This window comes from Pelophylax lessonae (genome assembly GCF_965119305.1).
Source record: "Pelophylax lessonae genome assembly, chromosome: 3".
In the NCBI taxonomy this organism is placed as follows: domain Eukaryota; kingdom Metazoa; phylum Chordata; class Amphibia; order Anura; family Ranidae; genus Pelophylax; species Pelophylax lessonae.
In genome coordinates, this window is record NC_138770.1 from 578700174 (window position 1) to 578717589 (window position 17416).

General features: G+C 45.1%; 1 protein-coding gene across 1 annotated transcript in view; it reads left to right on the plus strand.

Moving 5' to 3' along the window:
* The window catches only part of MDH1 (malate dehydrogenase 1), a 34537-nt gene extending 19569 nt beyond the window's left edge, over window positions 1-14968 (plus strand). The window contains exons 4-9 of the mRNA XM_082251431.1: window positions 1185-1360; window positions 2540-2662; window positions 2923-3099; window positions 6504-6617; window positions 13982-14071; window positions 14655-14968. Coding sequence (XP_082107557.1) covers window positions 1185-1360; window positions 2540-2662; window positions 2923-3099; window positions 6504-6617; window positions 13982-14071; window positions 14655-14780 — 806 coding nt within the window. The 3' untranslated portion in view covers window positions 14781-14968. The remainder of the gene's footprint in view (window positions 1-1184; window positions 1361-2539; window positions 2663-2922; window positions 3100-6503; window positions 6618-13981; window positions 14072-14654) is intronic.
* Window positions 14969-17416: the final 2448 nt, after the last annotated feature.

Below are 17416 nucleotides of genomic sequence, written 5' to 3' on the forward strand. Positions count from 1 at the left end.
AAAGTGTTATTTCGTGTAATGCTTTTGCTTATCTGAAGGGTAAAGGTTAGTTCTGCACTCTGCCTTAAAAACAGCCTGACCGTTTTTGTAATTTTATTATGTTGTTTTCAAGTTGTTTGTGAAATTCTGTAGCGTAGTACAGTACAGATTTCAGAATCTATAGGTCATGGGTTGAATCGTTGTGGTGGTGATCTAGAACGCATGCAAGTTTACATTTCCGTATTGCATCTTGTTCTTTCACATCAGTGATTCTTCTTTAAAGCCCAACTCCGGGCAAAAAAAAAAAAAATGTTCCTATGCAGTGGCGCTGTGCCCGCACTGCATGGGTTTTCTTCTAGTTTTGTCTAGAGGTGAGAAGACTATACTCACCCAATCCTTTGTTCCACTGGAAAACTGCACTCCCCCCCCACGGTCCAATGGTGGACTGGTCTGTTGCATCTGCTCTGGGCATGACGTCAGGAACAGTCCACAATTCAAGAACACTGTGTGGGGCTACCAGACTGGTATCGTGCTGGGAGGATCTGAAGGGTTGGCAGGCACAGCACTCCTTTACTGTTTTTTTTTTTTTTTTTTTTTCACACTGTATTAGAAGCCTTGAATCATTTAAAAGTCTGTTATCAAGACCTTTGTTCCTCTCTGACCCAATACACATGCTGAGTTACAGCAATTTCTAGATGGTTATACACTGTCTGACTTCGTGGGAAACGAATCCTTATTGAACTCCCCATTGAGGCAGAGGCCATACATTTATGCAAATTATAAAAAACTGTTGATGAAGGAATCTCTCCTGCAGCATGGACGAGGTTGGGCTATGATGTTGCGCTTCCACCTCATCCAATCAGAGAACGCTTTGCATTCAGAGAATGCAAAGCATTTCTCAAGGGCACCTGTGCCAAGTGGCTGACTTTCTGTATTCAGTAAGCAGAAGTGAAACCGCTTGCATGTTACCTGGAAGCAAGTGGAAATCACTAGAGGAATGGGGTCTACTTCACTGATTTTACAGCTTCAGGGGCATCTGCCGTGTGTGTGTGTCATTTACATATGTCCAGCTTGGATCAATGTAACTATGTATGAAATACTCATGCCTGGAATTCTTTTTTTTGTTTAAGGCACAATTGCCAAACGTAGCTGAGAGCTGCACTTGATATATTCTCTGCTGTTAATTGGTTGTGTTATTTGTGCAGATGTCATAGCTACAGACAAGGAAGATGTAGCCTTCAAAGACCTAGATGTTGCTGTTCTGGTGGGCTCCATGCCAAGGAGGGAAGGGATGGAAAGAAAAGACCTTCTGAAGGCCAATGTTAAAATTTTTAAATCCCAAGGTGCTGCTCTTGACAAATACGCCAAGAAGTCTGTGAAGGTGATTCTTAAGACTTTTCTGTTCGTAAACTTGCAGTAGCTAACGAAGTCTGACCGCTTAGTTTGTTATAGAAGATTGAAGGGTTCAATTGAGCGCTCTTTATAAACACTAAATGACCGCCAACTGTTTCAACTCTTTTTGGACAGGGCAGGCAATGTTCTCCTGTTTTGGAGGATCTTGTCGGACAGTTGTTGAATAGAAGTAGTCTAAGTCCTGTCCTGATCACCCTATCAGTGTATGGCAATGCCATTTACCTTCACTGTCTACAGTGTACAAAGTCAGTCTGATTGCTTTGCACATCAGAAATGTATGTGGAACGGGTGTGCATGTGACACCACCCGTAAGTGCAACTAAATGCACTTTGAGTGGGTGAGCGTACGACATTCTAAAATTTGTTACCCTTAACTTTTTTAAATGTGCCCCCCTCCAGCAGTGAAAGGTCCAAACTCCAGGCACTACTGTCTGCATTCGCCCCTGCTGGTTCTTCAGACTCCAAACTTGTCTTTAGCTTTGTGACAACTACTGGTGTATTTCCTGTGTGTTTGGATTTGCATAGTTCTGCAACCTTGCTTTATTCTCTGGATCACCCATACCTGTATATAGGAAAAGGAAAAACTGTAAGGGAGTCTTGAGGCAAGTTTTATTCCTTTAGTTTTGCAGCCATGGGTTGCAAATAGATTGATGGGGAAATCCCTCTTGCAGAGCCATGGTGTTCTCCTGGCAGGGGGAAGCCGTCCCCACCGGGAGACCACAATGTTTATTGCTAGTGGCTAGAATAGTCGCTAGCAATAATCGCATGGAAAATCCGGCAGGCTGTTTGTACCCAAGTTGATAAACTTGGGTACTTTCTGCCTGCCCCCGGCTGCTGAACTGGCCAGGATTCAAACCATCTATGGTCAGCTTTACTTGGTTACTATGCCAAAAAAGAAAACTCCTGGTACCTCGCTGTGCTCCATGTTTTTTTTTTTTTTTGTGGTGCATTGGCAGCTCATTCAAATTTTAGGCAGTGTACATAATACAACATAGTACGGTAATATAGCTGAATAGGTCCTTATAATTTCAGTTTTAACCTCCAATATTTTGCCATTTTTAGAACTGAATGTCAAGTGTTTCTATTGTGTTCAGAATGTCACTACAAAATTACAGCTTTTTTTTTTTTTTCCCCTTTTTCTTTTAAAGGTGATTGTGGTGGGCAATCCTGCAAACACCAACTGCCTGACTGCCATGAAGTCTGCTCCATCCATCCCTAAAGAGAACTTCAGCTGCTTGACCCGTCTTGATCACAACAGAGCCAAAGCTCAGGTAAGAGTTGGGGAGTCATTGCTTTTAACTGTCTTTAAAAGGCTCTTTTCTAGAGCGAACTGTCATTGGGGTGATGTGGGATATGTATACTGTTTGTGATTGGTATACAGTGTCATGAGCAGAAAAGCAGGAAACCATATTGTGCTATGTCTGACAGCCATGCACATGTCAATATCCATATGTTACTAATGGATCCATAAACGTTTCACATTAGGCCCATCAGGGGATTAATTGTCACTTTTTTTTTTTTCCCTCTACAGATTGCAAATCGCTTGAAGGTAGCAAATGATGATGTTAAGAATGTGATCATCTGGGGAAATCACTCCTCTACCCAGTACCCTGATGCTAGTCATGCTGTTGTCCATCTCCAAGGAAAGGATGTGCCAGTGTTTGATGCAGTGAAGGACGACAGCTGGCTTAAAGGGGAATTCATCTCGGTAAGAATAAGAAATACACCAAGATCCCTCTTGTGCAGGTCATGTGACAAAAGCATGGGTGTTTTTTGTTTTGTTAAATTTCTCTTTGGGGAAAATGGGAATTGCCTCATACAATCCTAAAAGGGTAGTAAACTCCACATTGATTTTTACCTACAGATAGGCTTATAATAAAGCTTGCCAGTGGGTAAAATCTCCTAAACCTGTACGGTTAACGAGATATTCCAGCGAGCGGTAGACGGTGACCTTTGTGCCATTTCTTCAAAGCTGTGTGCCGTGGCCAGGACTCATGCACAAGAGTGACAATTATTGCTGCTCGGCCATTCAAGTGGCGACAGCTGTGAACCTGGAAGGAATTGACAGCAAACACACTCTCATCATAGGTTTTACTGGGTGGACTTGTGTTTTTTCCCCCCCCCCCCTAGCCTCACTAACTATGCAACTATGAAGACCGGGGAAGATGGAAGCTTCTGCAGTGGTGACAGCACACTGTTCAAGGGCTTCATTGTAGGGCAAGTCTTTCATAATGTGCTAGTATGCAGTGCATACTAACTAGCATGTTAAAATATTGCCTTGCAGGAGGAAAGCTTTTATTTTTTTCTACAGACTTTTTAAAGTAAAAAAAAAAATTCACATATTTTGCAGGAAAAAAATGCATTTTTTTTTTTTTTTTTTTCCACAGGGAACTAAAAATTGTGCTCTCCTTCTAGCTGTCTGCATGTACTTGACTTTAAGTTAGAAAACTGGTGAAATATTAAATGGACTACAAGTGAGCTGATTGCCACACTAGTAGTACATTGAGAATTTAAGTCCTTCTGCCACAGTGACAGACGGGACTGGTAGTTCACTCACAGATGCTGGTCAAGGAATGACTGACTCGGCTGACCAACGCTCTGGTGTGTGGATGCTTAGGAACATGTTGGTTATTACATTCTAAATACAGGTGTAACCTGTTCCCAAAGGTAAACTTGGCCTTTTAAAGTAAACCTGTGGCCACACTATGCACATTAAAGTATTGTTTAATTATACATATACTCTAAGATCACAGATCCTTATTAAGTGACCATCACTAAAAGAATAACATACCTGCTATATAACAAGATAATGGTACATATCCATATTCCTTTATTATACCTAAGGGCTTTATCCCTTTCTAGATTATCTGTTTATGTAGTCTCCACTAACCTTTAACCACTCCAATACAGGCCACTCCCCCCCCCCCCCCCCACTGCCCAGGTTAATTTTCAGCTTTCATCGCTGTCCCACTTTGGCTGACAATTGTGCGGTCATGTAAAACCCAAATGTAACTTTTTTTTTTTTTTTTTTTTATTTCTTTCACATAAATGGCTTTCTTTTGGTGGTATTTAAAACCGCTGTTTTTTTTGGATTTTTACTAAAAGACAGAAAATTTTGAAAAAGAAAAGTGTTTTTTTATATTGTCAGTAAGTTTTGTAAATAAGTAATTTTTTCTCCGGCACTGATGGGCATTGAGTGGGGTGATTTATGGGCACTTATTTTTGCCCTGATTAACTGTCCTAGACTCCCCTTTGAGGAGGAGCCACTGATCGGCTCTCCTCGCCTCACACTGACAGGGTGAGGCGAAGAGCACTGATAAAGGGCACTTCCTCATTTACATGTGACTGGCTGTGATTGGACAGCCTATCACATGGGTAAAGAGCCACGTCATTGGCTCTTAACCAAGACCAGGGTTGCACCGTGTCCTGCAGGCGCGTGAAAGCGGCCATTCTGGTGCGCCGTCATTTGATGTCCTCCCAGAACGAGAGCCGCACTGCTCCGCCGTCATTTGACTATGAGCGGGCGGCAAGTGGTTAAATAAAGCATAATCCTAACCATCCTACTGCGTAAATGTCATTAATTTTATATCCGCTTCTGTATTTAGTGGTCAGGTCTAGGCAAGTGTTTGACCCAATATTAATAGCTAAAAGGAACTCTATTAAGAGAGGTGGGGAGAATGCTTGAAGTAGCTATTAAACCTTACAGTATGCAGGAAAACCTTCAGGGCCAGTTCACACCAGAATTGCACAGGAACGCAGTCTGCTTGGCAGTGGCTGCAAGTCACACAAAAAGTGTATGCACTACTGTTGAAAAACGCAGCACACCATAACGCATGCTACCATGTAATCTGGTGGCCAGTCACTGCATTTGCTATCAGAGTTTGTGGTGCCATTACAGTATATTGGCACCTGTAGTAGATCGCTGGCAGTGTTTTGAATGGTGCATGAAACAGGCTCCAAATGCGCCTATCCTGCACCATGTTCTGATGTGAACTGGCCCTCAAACGAGATAAGAATGTTAAGATGTGTAAGCTCAGTACATTTTACTGTAGCAAATGACTTGTGAAAACCATAATCAAATGTAGCTGTGCGAAAAATAAAGGATTTATCCTGTGATCACATGACTGCATCTTCCTTCAGTTCTCTCTCCCTCTAGAGTGGGCATGTCCCACTAGTAAGTGGGCAGGCATCGTCTGATGTCACACACAGCAGGGGACGTACATTCCCTGTCTGTCTGCATAGCCGTCTCGTATCTGTAAAACGCACAGCCTGCAGCTTTCCTCCCTATATGTAATCACTTGCTGGCCAGCTTCTCTTGTTCTGCAGCTGCTCTCCACCTCCTAGTGCCCCAACATATACTGGATTCTGATAATAGTCTGCAGCCCCCCCCCCCCCCCATTTCCAGTCACCTGCAATCCAGCTCACTCTTCAAGTCCTGCAGACGGTCTCGCACAGTGCTCTAAACACGCTCACACACAACATACACACTTTCTGCACTATACAACGCCTTCTAACTGATCCTAATCCATCTGGAGGGGGGATGTGTGATTACAGGCTGACAGATCAGACACAGAGTCAAAGAACATTCCCATGTAAGCACTGTCCTGAATCTCCGCTGTCTATGAGCAGGGCTGGGAGGGGGTGTGCCACTACAGCAGATGGGAGGATGCCAGGCATGGGTTCGGCCCCTCTAAATCTCCTAGCAGGCATGCAAGGGACGCAAACTGAGCACGCTTTGAGGGATCTGCCATCATGGCTAATGTGGTCAGTTTGAAACAGGAACTCGAACTGTCATAGTCTGGTATTTTTCAGCAACCTGCTCAATAAAAAGACAACACTCGCTAATCAGTAGGCATACAAGAAAGCATATATAGGTTTTTCATTTTTGGTGTTACAAATGCTTTAATTAAATTTGTGATTTCATCTCTAATGGCCTATGTTCTGAGTCGGGAAGAGCATGAGTACAAACGGCTCTTCATATTGGGCCTAGCAAGGTAAATTTTAGCACTGTGCTGGTAAGAGTGTAGTGCTAAATTTACCCTCCTATCTTTTGAAATGTTTTAATTCCAATTCAGGTTCTAATAGTGTTTGTTTTTTTTTTATCTTTCCTAGACTGTTCAGCAGCGTGGTGCTGCTGTTATTGCAGCAAGAAAGTTATCCAGCGCTATGTCGGCTGCCAAAGCCATTTGTGATCATATTTGCGACATTTGGTTTGGAACCCCAGAGGTAAATATTGGATTTGCACAAGCGCTTCTAGACTTAGACCATTTTGTGCCATTTTTTTTTTTTTTTTTTGCCTTAACATCCTCAAATTATGCATGCTAACAAGCGTGTGATCAACTGCATGACATGACTATCTAAAATATCCTGTATACTAAGATTTGCATACAATTTGTTGAATTGAGTTAGGAAATGGCTTGTTTGTTTTTCATTGGTTTTTAACAAAAGCAACACTGCTGAAATTCGGTATTTGGTCTTTTCCCCTCTGTGTATAAAATCTGTATCTCAGTGGCGATGCCAGCAAGGGCACTTAAAGCCCAACTCCGAGAATTTTTAAAGTTGGGTCTGCACCACAAGGGTTAAAGGCAAATTTCACCTTTTCCAGAAAAGCCTATACAGTCAAGGTGCTTTAGTAAGTACTGTATTAACAAAATAAAAAGACACACAGCTCTATCTTCATGACTGTAGGGTTATACTGCTCCCTACAGGAGTAGGACACTAGGCAGAGAAAAAAAAGCTTGAGCATGCCTATGGGGCAGTCCCTGGGGGTATACTTCCACTTTCTATAGGTATTCCATTTTTTTTCCTGCCTAGTCAGGAGTACAGACCTAGTTACTTGCTGGGATCTCTGGTCCTGGCAAATTTTTTTTTTTTTAGAATTTTTTTTTTTTTCTCATACGTGTGTGTGTGCCCAGTTCTGCCCGCAAGCTATTGCAGACTGCATCACTGCGCTAAGTCGGCCGTGACATGGCCCCACTGGATGGGGGGGGGGGGCTGGCTTGCAAGTTAAACATCTCATGAGGGTGCATACGAACTGGCTTCAGCCTGGTTCTCAGTGTTTTTGTTCTGGCCAACAGCACCCACATTATGATGGAGCGGTTCCCACCCTGTTCCTGTTGTGGTAAGTAGCTGACACCCCTCTAACCATGGATGGTTTTGGGGTGGGCCCTGGACTCCCCTCCCTCCAAGCTCCCGTCCAAACCCCCCCCCCCGGTCCATGCACCCTTCTCCAAACCCACCGGGGAAGACATACCTTTTTTGGGTTGAGTGGGGAGCTGCTTTGGCCGCCTGCGACCGAACAATTGCTCCTTGGGTGGGGGGGGGGGGGGGGATGGGCCTGGTAGGTGTGCTTGCCAGGGCCCTCCTCCCTGTTGGGATTTTTTTTTTTTGTTCCTGCCCCTGGGAGCCATGTGGGTCGCCATTTTCTTGTAGCCTTGTGTGCTACAGATCAGCAGCCATGTTTGTGTAGCCTCGGCGGCCATTTTCCTATGGTTTCCTATTGCAGATAGCGGCAGCCATGTTTTTGGGAAGCCTTTCCTCGGCCTCTAGTGCTGATACAGAGATATTCCTCTTCCTGATCGCCGCATGGTGTGCAGATAATTTGAGCAGTGATTACCTGTGGTAACGGTGGTGGTGAGTGCCTTGTGGGGTTTTCTCTCCCTCCTTTCTGCTCTTTCCCTCTTTCTGCTATTGCAGCGGTAGTGCTGTGCTGGGCTTTGTTGTGCCTAAAGCATGGTGAAGTGTCCCTTGCAGTGTTTTTACGCCTTTTTGTGGGTTCCCACCTCCATGGAGTCCCTGAAGCATGTTTCACCACCTGATCCCCTCTGAGGCTGCCGGGGCCCCACAACTGACTACATTGATGGCGGTCCTGGAGTTCCTGGTGTCCAAGTGGATTTGGTCCAGGGCAAAAAGCGTCTCCCCCCCCCATAGGGTCGGAGGCCTTGACCCGCCATGTATGTTCATTGCAGCTGGGTTGGCACTTAGGTCGGTGTTTACCATCACCCTGGTGTCACAAGTTATGACTGAATGGGCCAAAATTCTACGCTGGGAGCTGGAGAAACAGCCCCCCCCCCTGCTTTTGTGGAGCTGGCGGATCAGTTGGTCCAAGGGCTACAGTTCCTTTGTGACGCCTCTCCCCTGACTTCTACACTGTCTGTTTTAGCAGTGGTCCTGCGGCCCATTATCTGGCTGAAATGCTGGTCTGTTGACCATGCTTCTAAGAAGACCTTGTATGATCTTCCATTCGTGGGCGGATTACCTGTTTTGGAGCTTCTTTGGATGACCTCATCAAAGGCCTCCATGGGGGCAAAGAGTACTCTTCTTTCTCAGGCTTCTAAGGGTAAGGAGTCCTGTCGCAGACGGGGGATCATCCTTTTCAGCTCACAAGCAGCCTTTTCGTCCCTCAGGGCCTCAAGACAAGGGATCTAAACCCTTCAGGGCCTCCACTGGGGGTTTTCAAGAAGTCTTGGTTGGGCAAACCATGAGTGGGTTCTGCAAGACCAGACAAAAATTCCTCCGCTTGAAAGGGGTGCCCTCACCCATATCAGTAGACGTTTTTGCTGTTTTCCGAATCCGTGGACCTCCCTGATTCAGGACAAGTGGGTCCACAGTCAGTCGCTTCAGCTACAAGATCGAGTTTCGGTCTTATCCTACAGAGGTTCTTCCCTTCCAACCTGCTCTTATCCCCAGATCGCCTAAAGGATCTCAATGGGGCAGTGCGAGACTTGTTACTTCAAGGGGTGATTGTTCCGGTTCAGACGTCGGAACGTTTTCAAGATTTTTACTCAAACCTGTTTACGGTTCCCAGGAAGGAGGGCAAGGTGCGTCCATAGTACCTGGACTATCTGCTTTTGCGAGCAGAGTCTTTGACTCCTCTGTTGGCCATCTTGGAGATTACTCTGCAAATGCTGAGGGAGTTCAGTTGGATTCTGAATCTTCAGAAGTCTGCTCTGGTTCCGTCCATGAGCCTGGACTATCTGGATCTGACTCTGAACTCTGCCTCGGCCAGAGTATTCCTTCCTCTGGAAAAACTTCAAAAGTTGCAGCAGACAATTCGGCTTCTGCTGTCCAGCAGATGGTCCTCTCTGCGGGCTTGTATGCGGGTGTTGGGCCTTATAGTGTCTACCTTCGAGATGGTTCCGTTTGCACAGTTTCACACAAGATCTCCGCAAAAAGCGATTCTGGTGAAATCTAACAAGGATCCTCAGTCTCTGGACAATCTGATCCTGTTGAGCCGGAGCACGAGGGAGGTCCCTGGTTTGGTGGCTTCATTCTCCGGTACTGATTCAGGGAAAATCATTTCTTCCCCTGTACCGGATGGTTGTTACCATGGATACCAGCCTATCTGGGTGGTGAGGCATCCTCGGCACAGACTGTGCTCAGGTGGTCTGGACCCTGGAAGAGTCCAGGCTACCGATCAATGTACTGGAGCTCTGAGCGATCAGGCTTTCTGGATCATTGGAAAAGTCTGTCTCCGGGGGTGTCTGGTACAGATTCATTCAGACTGAGGTGGATCTGTTGGCCTCTTGCCTCAACAGGAAACTACAGAGGTTTGTGGCATGGTCTTGGGATCCTCTAGCTGACACCACAGACTCCTTAGTTGGCTCCCTGGAGTCAGAATTGTCTGCTTTATGCCTTTCCTCCCATGAGCTTCTTCCGAGACTCCTGCGCAGGCTCGAGGCAGAAGGAATTCCGGTCATCCTAGTGGCTTTAGACTGGCCTTGCCGGTCTTGGTATGCTGATCTGTTACTGCTGGTTGCTCCTTGGAGATTTCCTTTCAGGGAAGATCTGCGGTCGCAAGGACCATCTTTCATCCTGCTTTAGTAGCTGGCTTTGACGGCTTGGCTGTTTAAAAGCCAAGTGCTGAAGGATAGAGGATTATCTGAATCGGTGATTCCTAAGCTTTTGAAAGCTAGAAAATCTACTTCTAGGAAGACTTATTTGTACTTGGAAGACGTACATTGCGTGGTGTGAATCCCTAAGTGTTCACCCTCGCTCCTTTCCAGTGACTCGGGTCTTTGCTTTCCTCGAGCAGCATCTGGCCTTGAGTACCCTCAAGGGACAGGTCTCGGCCTTGTCGTTTTTTGTTTGTTTTTTTTTTTTTCCCAATGTCTGTTTGCCACACACTCCTTGGTGCGCACCTTTCTCCAGGGAGTGAGACGATTGGTCCCCCCCCTGTGCGGTCTCCATTGTCACCGTGGGACCTCAATTTGGTGTCAGTTCTCCAGAAACCCCCCTTTGAAAATTTTTGGGAGATTCTCCTGCTTATATTGTCCCAGGAGGTGGCATTTTGGGTGGCTATTACTTCTGCGTACAGGGTATCTGAACTGGCAGCACTGTTTTGTCATTCTCTAGTGGTTCACAAGGATAAGGTGGTTGTTCGGCCATGTCCGTCGTTGCTTCCAAAGGTTGTCTCTGAATTTTCATCTGAATGAAGACATTGGGTTGCCCTCCTAAGAAAGTTGCTTTGCATTCTCTGGATGTTGTTCGGGCAATAAGGGTGTACCTGGCCACTATGGAGTCATTTAGGAAGTCAGACTCACGGTTTCTCACGGATGGACCTTTCAAGGGGCTGGCTTATTCTGCCGTGAGCATTGCCAGATGGATCAGACACTGGTTTAGGCTTAGTCTATTAAGTCTGGTTCCTCCTTTCTGTCAGGGCGCACTCTACTCGGGCGCTTAGTGCCTCCTGGGTCTTCCATTGTCAGGCGTCAGTGGTGCAGGTGTGCAAGATGGCCACCTAGTCTTCTGCACGCATTCACAAAATTGGATGTGTTGGCATCTGCGGATACTTCTTTTAGCCAGTTTTGCAGGCTGCTGTTTGGAGGACTTGTCCTTTTTTGAGGCTGTTTTTTCAGGTGAGGTTCAGTTTTTAACAGTTGAGCTCCAAGTTACCTGGTTGGCTATGTTTAGCCTTGGAAGTTTGTTTTCTGCTGTTCCAACCCCTCGTATTACACTGCTAAGGGATGTCCCTACGGTTATGAAGATGAAGCGCTGTGTCAGTCAATGAACAAAAGAGAAAATGGGAGTTTTGACCGTAAAATTTCTCTGATGTTCATTGAGACACAGCACCTGCCCCTCTTTGGAGTTGGGTTTTTTCTTCTGACCCCGCTTTTACAAAACTGAATACCTAATAGTAGAAAGTAGGAGTAGTATCCTACTCCTGTAGGGTTATACATATGAAGAGCTGGGTCAGTCAATGAACATCAGAGAAATGGATTTTACGGTAAGTCAAAAATCCCATTCTCACAATTTCGGCTATTTGGGCTCCTCCAAAAACCTTGCCAAATACTTTGTTAGAAACCCCCACATCCTGCCTTGTTACTAGGTTAGAAAAAACATTGGTTTTTGCTTCTGTAATGCGGGGAAGTGTCCAAACAGTTCTCTCATCCTAGCTACAAGTCGGCTACACACAAGGTTAACGTTGTTGTTGTTGTTGCTAGTTGAGTGCACATAACACTCTGTTCGCTTCTTCCCTATCTACAGTGGCTGGGGAAAAATGACAGGTAAACCCAGCAGTGATGTAATACTCCATTTCTGGGGAGACATTCCCTGATCTCCCTCATCTACCTGACAAAACCTGCAATAGGTTCCCAGTAGGGATGCACCGAAATTTCGGCCACCGAAATTATCGGCCGAAAATGAGCCTCTCTCATTTCGGCCGATAATGGGTTAACAGTGCCGAAAATAAAATATGGCCGCCGTGGGGAAGGAGGAGGGCGCAGCGCAGGGCAGGTTTTAAAAGTCCCGCCTCTGGCCCGCCGTCCGCCTCTCAGTTACGTCCCTACTACAATCTGTGCATTATGAATGGACATACCAGGTCGGGGCGAGCGGCCGCTATAGAGAGAACTAATGTGATCCTTCCTGTCAGCTCAGCACGTCTGTGTGAATGAGAACAGAACTGAGCTAACACCGGGGGCGGGCGGAGCGGCCGCTATTAGCTGTAACTATGTGAGAGCTTCACTTCACTGACTGACAAGGAAGAGAAGCTCTCACATAGTTACAGCTAATAGCGGCCGCTCCGCTCTGTTCTCATTCACACATAGACGTGCTGAGCTGACAGGAAGGATCACATTAGTTCTCTCTATAGCGGCCGCTCGCCCCGCCCCCCCCGACCTGGTATGTCCATTCATAATGCACAGATTGTAGTAGGGACGTCATTGAGAGGCGGTGCCGCCGGCCAGAGGCGGGACTTTTGAATGCAGGACACCCGAGGAGGAGGACGCTGAGGCAGTGGGAGTGGGGGGAGATGGGGGGGGGGGGGAGCTGAGGCAGCTTACCAATGATATTAGTATTATGCAGCATGAGGGGGTTAATGTATTGTCACTGCTGGTCACTCATCTATTAGTGACCGACCAGTGGCAGGTAATTAACCCCTTTGTGCTGCATTAGTGCAACCAGTATCAGTGTTAAATAACACTGGTTGCACTAATGCAGCACAAAGGGGTTAATTACCTGCCACTGGTCGGTCATTAATAGATGAGTGACCAGCAGTGACAATACATTAACCCCCTCATGCTGCATAATACAAATACCATTTGGTAATTAAATTAACCTATTGCCAACCCATCACAGTACATATACTGTGACAGGGTGGCAGCGACAGGTGTACGTCGCTGCCTGTTTTTGGTGTATGCCCCTGTTCTATCCATTTTAAAAAAAATTTTGGGGGAAAGGTCATTTTCGGTTTCGGTTTTCGGCCAAGGGCATCCTGCATTTTCGGTTTCGGTCCAAAATTTTCATTTCGGTGCATCCCTAGTTCCCAGGCCTGCAGGTGGAAGAGTGTTTCCTATGAAAACATGACTGGATAGGGGGCAATGTACCAAGGGGGAAGACTAGTGATCGACCAATTATCGGAAAATCGACTATATCTAAGGCCGATATGCACTTTTCCCGATGTATATCGGAATAGGCCCTGGAGGTTACCAATATTGCCGATATTTTGGGAAGTGCGTGTACCGGAGTGATGCCTACTGCTAGAGGCATCACCCCGGTATCTGCATCCATAGCCGACGGTCGGCTGTCTTGTAATGACAACCGATGCGGCTGAGAAGCTGCTCGGCTGTCATTACAAGGAGCGGGAGGGGACTTCTGCGGGCAACCATCCTGCATGGCCACCGAAGACCGATCAAAGCTGCATTCGGCTCTGTTCGGGTCTCCATGCAAAAACCCGGACGTGATGTCATGAGTGACATCACGTCCGGGTACTGTCTGGCGCCAGATTTAAAAAAAGGCAGCATTCATTCAAGTGCAGAGGAGGGGTTTGGGGTCTTTTAGACCCCCAGATCCCTCCACAAATGTACCTGTCCAAAAAAAATGTTTTTAAAATGCACAAAAATATCGGCAGATACCAATATGCATTGGCCAAAATATTGGTATGGGCAACGAAAAAACGATATTGGTCGATCATTAAGACCCCACTGCTGCCAAAAAAGACACTTATTAATGGCAGTGAAGGGGGCAATATGCATTGACTTTTTTATTAAAGGCAATAGTTACTAAAGTCTGATCAATACAGGATGAATTCTAAATTTCCAATCTCCTAAATAAACTAAATTTGTGGCTAACCCTTTTTCTTTTTTCTCATACAGGGGCAATATGTGTCCATGGGTGTTGTTTCAGATGGAAACTCATATGGCGTGCCTGGCGATCTCCTGTACTCCTTCCCTGTTGTAATCAAGGTAATCGTCAATTCAGATGATTTCTTCAAAAAAAACGTGTAATCTTCAGCTGTTGGAGTGATCGCATGAATGCAATAACATGAGTCAGCCCAAGGTGAAAAAAATGTAGTGCTTTCCCCCCTGATGAGCTGCAGACTAGGTTGAACCATTATGTGCTACCTTTACTTCCCTCCCCCCTTCTAAAGTGTCCAAGTTTTTCTGCCTGACCCTGGCTCAATGCGCTAAGCTGGAGAAAGGTAGCGTTTTTTTGAGAGCTGGCAGAATCCATGTTTCCTTCAGTACAGTTTTCTTTAGGCGTACATGCCCATTGAATTTTTGAGGGCAATTCATCACTCTGAGAAAATATTTTGCAGACTGTAATAGTCTATGCCAAACCTGTAGTGTAACAGCAACTTGGCCAAATATTTTCCAATTCTTCCAGTTGTTGAAGTCCCAACGCTAGCAAATGATTTGCTGACATGATGTCCATTTCCTATAGTTTGAGTTCACTTCCACCTTTAACTTATCCCAAGAACTTTGTGCAAAGATTGCTTATTATTCATAATTTGTTATTCATCATTCATATTAATTTTTTATCCAACAGGATAAAAACTGGAAGATAGTTGAAGGCTTAAAAATTGATGATTTCTCTCGTGGAAAGATGGATCTAACAGCCAAAGAACTCCAAGAGGAAAAAGATACTGCTTTTGAGTTTCTTTCAATTGCATGACTAGAAACTGGTTCACAAATGCACTTAACCAATGAAAATGTTAAAAGTAGTCTTTAAGTTTTAGTATCAAGTGCTATTTATGTCTAAAATGGTCAATTCTAGCAAAATCCACTCACATCTGAGTTTTGTACTTGTGACTAGTTCAAGTCATTCCTGGTGGTAGTGAAGAATAAAACCCTTGACACCAATTTGTGCTGCTCTTTCCTTTTTTGATTAGGGAGGAGGTATGGCCTCAGATTCTCCAGTGTGTACAGTAGAATGCACAGTCCATTGGAATGTAATTCAAAACCTTAAAGATCAACTGCACAAAGTTTTATTGTAGCCCAAGGTGAGACCGAAGAATGATCCTACACTAGATGAAAAATGGAAGTGTTGTCCTTTATACAAGCATGTGACTGGGTAAAAAGCAGTTGTGCATCTCATGCTGTTCAGTGAGCATGCTACTGCAGTCAATTGGGGTATACAGTATCTATCAAAAGGGAGTACACACCACACATTTTGGTAAATATTTTCTTATATCTTTTCATGTGACAACACTGAAGAAATTACACTTTGCTACAATGTAAAGTAGTGAGTGTATAGCTTGTATAACAGGGTAAATTTGCTGTCCCCCTCAAAATAACGCAACACACAGCCATTAATGTCTAAACCGCTGGCAACAAGTGAGTACACCCCTGAGTGAAAATGTCCAAATTGGGTCCAATTCGCCATTTTCCCTCCCAGGTGTCATGTGACTCGTTAGTGTTACAAGGTCTCGGGTGTGAATGGGGAGCAGGTGTGTTAAATTTGGCGTTATCACCCTCACTATCTTACTGGTCACTGGAAGTTCAACATGGCACCTCATGGCAAAGAACTCTGATGATCTGAAAACAAATAGTTGCTCTACATAAAGATGGCCTAGGCTATAAGAATATTGCCAAGACCCTGAAACTGAGCTGCAGCATGGTGGCCAAGACTATTCAACAGGCAGGTTGCACTCAGAACAGGCCTCGCCATGATCGTCCAAAGAAGTTGAGTGCACGTGCTCATCGTCCTGTCCAGAGTTTGAAGGGGGGGTGATCAGCCTGTCAGTGCTCAGACCATATGCTGCATCAAATTGGTCTGCATGGCTCTCATCCCAGAAGGGAGCCTCTTCTAAAGATGATGCACAGGAAAACCCACAAGCAGACTAAGGACAAGGATTATTGGAACCATGTCCTATAGTCTGATGAGACTAAAACTTATTTGGTTCAGATGGTGTCAAGCGGGTGTGACGGCAACCAGGTGAGGAGTACAAAGACAAGTGTCTTGCCTACAGTTAAGCATGATGGTGGAAGTGTCATGGCCCGGGGCTGCATGAGTGCTGCTGGCACTGGGGAGCTGCAGTTTATTGATGCAACTATGAATGCAAACATGTACTGTGACATACTGAAGCAGAGCATGATTACCCCCCCCCCTTTCGGAGATTGGGTATTCCAACATAACGACCTCAAATACCTCCAAGATGACCACTGCCTTGCTAAAGAAGCTGAGGGTAAGGGTGATGGACTGGTCAAGCATGTCTCCAGACCTAAACCCTATTGAGCATCTGTGGGGCATCCTGAAACAGAAGGTGGAGGAGCGCAAGGTCTCTAACATCCACCAGCTCTGTGATGTCATCATGGAGGAGTGGAAGATGACTCCAGTGGCAACCTGTGAAACTGGTGAACTCCATGCCCAAGATGGTTAAGACAGTGATGGAAAATAATTGTGGCCACACAAAATATTGACACTTTGGGCCCAATGTGGATATTTTCGATTTAGGGGTGTACTCACTTTTGTTGCCAGCTGTTTAGACATTAATGGCTGTGTGTTGAAATATTTTGAGGGGACAACAAATGCACACTTATACAAGCTGTACACTCCTTTACATTGTAGCAAAGTAGAAAATATAAAATAAAATATTTACTTAAATGTGAGGAGTGGACTCACTTATGTGAGATACTGTAAAAAAAAAAAACAAACTTTACAGCAATTTGTCCTGGCTACATCACAAATTTAGAATGCCACAGGGAGTTTCTCTGTCTTGGACTGCTTGTGGATGCTGGGCAGATGTGAAAGAATACTGAGGTTTCACCACAGGAAATCCCAAAGATTTAAGAAATTGTATGCGTCACGGCTTGGTAATTATCAAATCAAAATTTATTGCATGGAGTTGGCACTGAGACCATGAGCTGTTTGGCAGGAAAAAAAGTAATGTTCCATCTACTTTAAAGGATCCAGCCAGGGCTAGTATAAGGATGTGTACCCAGGATTCATTTATAATATTGTCAGGACATGACAGCATGAAATTGGGTGGAAGCTTTATTTTTTTTTTTTAAATGCTCTCATTCTCAGACGCTATTGCAGAGTTGGTTGGCAGATCTTATACCCAAAGATGAGTGTTTAAGGAGTCAGCACAGCATTGCTCACATTATGATCAAATAAAAAGTTCTCTGGTCACGTCATTGGAAGGGTTTATGTTCCTGGTCATGTTCAGAAGTGAATTTTAGTAATGTATTTTATATAGCTGACCTTAAGTACTGGAAGACATTTCATGTCACAGGTGCAGTGCAGATTACAAGCACAAGCTGGAGATCGGATTGTCTTATTTAATTACCTGAGCTCTGTGATACTTT